The sequence below is a fragment of the Sinocyclocheilus anshuiensis genome, unplaced genomic scaffold (assembly GCF_001515605.1).
Source record: "Sinocyclocheilus anshuiensis isolate Anshui unplaced genomic scaffold, SAMN03320099.WGS_v1.1 scaffold355, whole genome shotgun sequence".
Classification (NCBI taxonomy): domain Eukaryota; kingdom Metazoa; phylum Chordata; class Actinopteri; order Cypriniformes; family Cyprinidae; genus Sinocyclocheilus; species Sinocyclocheilus anshuiensis.
The window spans coordinates 1,991,280-1,996,839 of NW_015549571.1; the positions used below are offsets into that span (position 1 = coordinate 1,991,280).

The 5,560-nt window shown below is 35.9% G+C and overlaps 1 protein-coding gene across 1 annotated transcript in view; it reads right to left on the reverse strand.

The window, feature by feature from the left end:
• Positions 1-5,560, reverse strand: part of LOC107657356 (kalirin-like) — a 231,818-nt gene that overhangs the window by 24,293 nt on the left and 201,965 nt on the right. Inside the window, 4 exon segments of the mRNA XM_016445398.1 lie at positions 939-1,005; positions 1,937-2,052; positions 2,970-3,065; positions 5,019-5,159. Of these exon segments, the coding sequence (XP_016300884.1) occupies positions 939-1,005; positions 1,937-2,052; positions 2,970-3,065; positions 5,019-5,159 (420 nt within the window).

Consider the following 5,560-nt stretch of genomic DNA (forward strand, 5'->3'; position numbering starts at 1 on the left):
AATCCATTCAGCCGATCTCCGGGTCTGGCGGTAGCACTTTTAGCTGTAGCTTAGCATAGATCATTGAATCTGATTAGACCGTTAGCATCTCGCTCAAAAATGACCAAAGAGTTTCTATATTTTTCATATTTAAAACTTGACTCTTCTGTAGTTACATCGTGTACTTAGACAGATGGAAAATTAAAAGTTGCGATTTTCAAGTTCCTTGATTATTACGCCGGAATGAGAGTATAGTTCCTAGCCATATCGGCCTAGAAAAACGCAACTTTTAATTTTCCGTCGGTCTTAGTACACGATGTAACTAGAGGAGTCAAGTTTTAAATAGGAAAAATATAGAAACTCTTTGGTCATTTTTGAGCGAGGTGCTAACGGTCTAATCAGATTCAATGATCTATGCTAAGCTACAGCTAAAAGTGCTACCGCCAGACCCGGAGATCGGCTGAATGGATTCGAAAACAGTAAAACTCAACTGTTTAACTCTAGGGGAGTTGGAAAATGAGCCAGTTTTCAAAAATAGTGGAGTGTTCCTTTAAGGTTCTGCTTGAGCAGATGAAAATGAGTGTATGATAACCAGAAAACGAAAGTTTTCGTCTTCATTGGGATTGGGGGTGAATGCTTAGGGACATTTAGCTCTGTTTTGTTTGGGTTTAGAAAATAGAATAAAATAAATTGCATTGCCTATCCTCTCAGGATAACTGAAATCAGTGTTACAAGTATCCCAGGCACATTGTTTTGCCATTTTTGTAGCATAAACACCATAAAAACGATGAAAGCTTCGGATCTCCCAGTGTTTCTCTATGGCGCTAAAACCTAAAGATATCGGAGTTCCGCTCTCCGTGCAACTGATACTTGACTGCCATTGGCTAGGCTGCGTTCGAGGGGAGGGGCTTACCGGTAGGTCAATTATGTTCTACTGTCAGGATGTCAGCTATTCTCACCTCAACCACGATACCCAAATCTTTCACGTAGTCTTTTTCTGTCTGGATTAATTCATTCACAACAAACCTACAATAGAACAAACAATTGTTTTTATTAAAGACTTCTACACAGGCACAAAATGACTAATCTATAAAATAATGTGTCAGGTTTAGCAATGTCACACTTCCCTTTAAGGGCAGAGTGAAAGAAAAATTCGAATAAAAAGACCAAACGCCTAGCTTTCCCATACATATCTCTGATCTTTAATGAGAGCCATATCATTCAGAGAGATTTTCTCAACACTGCCTGTTACATGAACATGGAATTGATTCCAGATCTGGTGGCTTTACAAGAATCAATTGCATTTTACCAGATGTAACCAGATTGTTTTTTTCTTCTTTTTCTTTTGCCCCACCAAAATTACTCTGAGTTAAGTCTGGGCAACACAGTGGAAACAATCTTGATATTTCTCAATCTTTTGACAATATCTCAATATTTATGTACTCACTCTGAAATGGCTTGGAATGCGGCTTCATTTATTTTTCAAAAAAATATGTAATTTCTTTCAGAAGATTTTTTTCAACAGTGTGTGTAAAAATTTAAATACAGTAAAAATCTAGTTAACAAATAACCAATATGTTTTCCACACTAGTTCCCACTAAATAAATAAATAAATAAAGAATCATTCATTTATACATTTTAATGTAATAATATGGATTGTTTGCATTTAAAAAAATTATATAAACTAAACATAAATATTTACCAAAATAAATAAATAAAACATGAAAAATGCAATGCAATGCACAATTTGTGTGACGCCACATATACATTATATATTAGGTTAACGTACCTGGGAGCCGAACTATACAAATATATTTTATAAATAAGAAATTAATAAAGCGATTGGCAGCACAAACAAACAACCTGTGATTTGGTCACTGTGACCTGAAATCAGACTGTAACGTTTGTAGAATTGACTCCCAGACCAAGCCACATGAGTGAAGAGCGTGTGTCTTACATTCGTCCACGCAGTGCTTTGGCTTTCTGCTCCAGTTCAGGGTTTCTGGGTGGCGCTGGGCTCTGCTCTGCTGGGTTCACTGAACTGAATCCTGGGTACGAGCCTGGCTCCAGCGTCTACAGCAACAGAGACGAGACAAACAGAGAACAAACACAGCAATTGAATGGTTTATATGCGACATGGCCCTAAACTGCAGTAAACACCATCAGAGCTGCTCGGAAGATTCATAAAGGGGAGAAAAGCGTCATTCCGGGCCACAGAGTGAGCCATAATATCCAGCAAGTTTGGGAGGATTTTATTACTTCACCACAAAAGGCCTGCAATATATGACAGTTAAGGATGAATACAATAATGGAATATTCCTTGAATGTCAAATATATAACATAACTAAAGCCATCACAGGTGTGGAACAATAATATTATCTAATAATAATCTCATAGCCTAGCATGTCTCGCGATGCAATACAATCCCAGTGTGATTTCTCAGTCTGTATTCTATTCTATTCTATTCTATTCTATTCTACCAGTTTAAATGCTTCAGTTTGTTTTTATATTATATTATGTTATATTATATTATAAACCTAATAAATAATTGAGATCAAAAAGGGAATTCATAAGCAATAACTGATACTTTTATTTCAGATTACATTATTCTAAAGAATTTAACTGTTCTGCGTGAGATTTTTTTGAATGTTTTTTACAGAATTTCTTGGTAAGCAACACAGCACTGTAAAAAATGTTTTCTCAAGTAAAGGTCAAAGGTCAAATTAAATATAAATAGATCAGTAAAGTTAAGTTACACACTTGTTTGTGTGTGTGCTAAACAGGTCTGGTATGAAGAATGTTTTTGCTCAGGTAACAATATACAACTGCACAGAACAAAAGACACGTGCATGCGAGACTAGTGCAGAAGATCTCAGTAGTGCAAGAGTTAGTGACTGTCTCAGAGCAAGAGAAAACAGAAAGGAAACGAGGAAAGCCTGCAGGAGGTTAGTCTATCAAGCCTCCCTGCTCAGGTTCAGTGGCACACTCACCATCTTAGTTTTGACCAGTTTTTCTATAGCACTGACAAGCTCAGCAGCACTGGGGACGTCAGCCGAGCTCTGCCGTGAAGCCAGCAGCACAGACGACTACATGACAGACAGCAGGTGAGGAGGAGTAGGAGGAGGAGGAAAGAACACACAGGCAGATCAGAACAGCTCAGGATGCTGGGTTATAGCCCAGTTTATCAAGCTTTGCTTTGGGGAGAAGAGAAGCAAAGGCCATGCCAAGAACATGCCAAACATTTCACCTCCAAATCAAAAGAAAAATAACTAATTATAGTCTCCCATATGTGACTCTGGAGCACAAAAGCAGTCTTAAGTCGCTGGGGTATATTTGTAGCAATAGCCAAAAATGCATTGTATGGGTCAAAATTATTGATTTTTCATTTTATGCCAAAAATCATTAGGATATTAAGTAAAGATCATGTTCCATGAAGATATTTTGTAAATTTCCTACTGTAAATATATCAAAACTTAATTTTTGATTAGTAATATGCATTGCTAAGAACTTCATTTGGTGATTTTCTCAATATTTAGATTTTTTTTGCACCCTCAGATTCCAGATTTTCAAATAGTTGTATCTCGGCCAAATATTGTCCGATCCTAACAAACCATACATCAATGGAAAGCTTATTTATTATTTATTTAATCTCAATTTCGAAAAATTGACCCTTATGACTGGTTTTGTTGTCCAGGGTCACATATAGAAAATGAGACCTTAAGACCTTTACAAATTGTGCAAAGTGACACTGCAATTATTTTTATGACAATTAGTAATTTCTCCCCAAATTCTCATTCTTATGATTATTTTTAATGGGTGAAACAGATCTAATGTATAACATTTATATTTTACGACAGTATTTGTTGTATACACTACTGTTCAAAATTGTGGGGTCTATAAAGATTTATCTATAAAAAGTCTCTTATGTTCACCAAGGCTGCATTCATTTGATCAAAAATACTCTATAAAAGAATCATTGTGATGTATTATTACAATTAATAAACATCTGGTTTCTATTTGAATATATTTTAAAATGTAATTTATTCCTGTGATGTTAAAGCTGAATTTTCAGCATCATTACTGCAGTCTTCAGTGTCACATGATCTTCAGAAATCATAATAATATGCTGATTTGCTGCTCAAGAAACATTTCTGAGTATTATCAATGTTGAAAACAGTTGTGCTGCTTCATATTTATTGTGGAAACGGTGACACATTTTTACGATTCTTTGACGAATAGAAATTTAGAACAGAATAAAAGGAACAATATTGATTTGAAATAGAAATCATACATTTCTTTACTGTCACTTTTTAATTCATCCTTGCTCAATAAAAATATAAATTGTTATTTAAGCATGAAAAACATCTTGTGAGAATTGGATTTCTTACTATTTTACTGTACAGAGAGTCTAATAATAATAATAATAATAATAATAATACATAATGAAACTAATGGGAATTACAAAACAAACAAAAATGATAGAGATAATCTGGGTTACATTAATAATAATAAATGTCACAATACAAGCAATCATAATGGTTTTAAAACTAGTCTTTAGTTTCTTTATGAAATGCTTTTTTAATTTCGATTTTGGAGGGAAATAAGGCGACGCTCTTTTTGAGATTCACCCTGTCAGACAGCATTGGGCTGTAAACACATTACAACTGCAATCGCAAGGCACAGCGTGTGAAAGAGCCAGAGTTGAGTGCAACAGTAAAAATTTCACAACTACATAATTTAAGCTTCATTGCAACAATAGGGTGGATGTGTGGTTTGTTGAATGTGAGACAAGGAGCCTCCACCCCAGCAGTTACTGGTGACATTGACATCAGGGAAGAAAAACAGTGTTAGTAAAGCCCCTGTGTGTGTGTGTGTGTGTGGGGGGGGGGCTATGAGGGAGGCAGGTGGAGATAGTTATGAACATATGATGAGTGACACAGTATGCATTTAATAAATCTCTCTCCACATTAATAACCCTGCGGACCTCTCCTATGACATGACTCTCCTCACACTCCTCCCTCTCTGTTGTGTGTGTGTACCTTCTCTTCCTGCGCAGACGGGTCTTTGATGATCTCCATTGGTGGAGGGAGGGGAGTGTGAGACTCGTCCTCAGGCTCTTCCTCTCCTCCGCTGTGCATCCCTGATGAAGATTTGGAGAGTGTTCCTTCTTTACGCACTTTCTGCAAACACAAGAAGTAGTCAATCGTGTTATATCAGTTCCCAGTGACTACAGAACAGATCACTCCCTTGTGAAAAAGTAGTACACTTTATTGTATTGAATGTGCACTTGCAGTGTACTTCAAATCTTAAAAGCATATAAAAAAAGGTACTTGCAGATTTATTATTCATGAAATAAGGCCACTTTATAAGTGTACGTATGCATTCATGAATAAAAGTGCACTCATTCTAAAAAAAGCACTTTGTAATAGTGTCAAATCAAATGTTCATATTAAAGGGGTCATATGATGCGATTTCAATTTTTCCTTTCTCTTTGGAGTGTTACAAGCTCTTGGTGCATAAAGAAGATCTGTAAAGTTGCAAAGACTAAAGTCTCAAATCCAAAGAGATATTCTTTATAAAA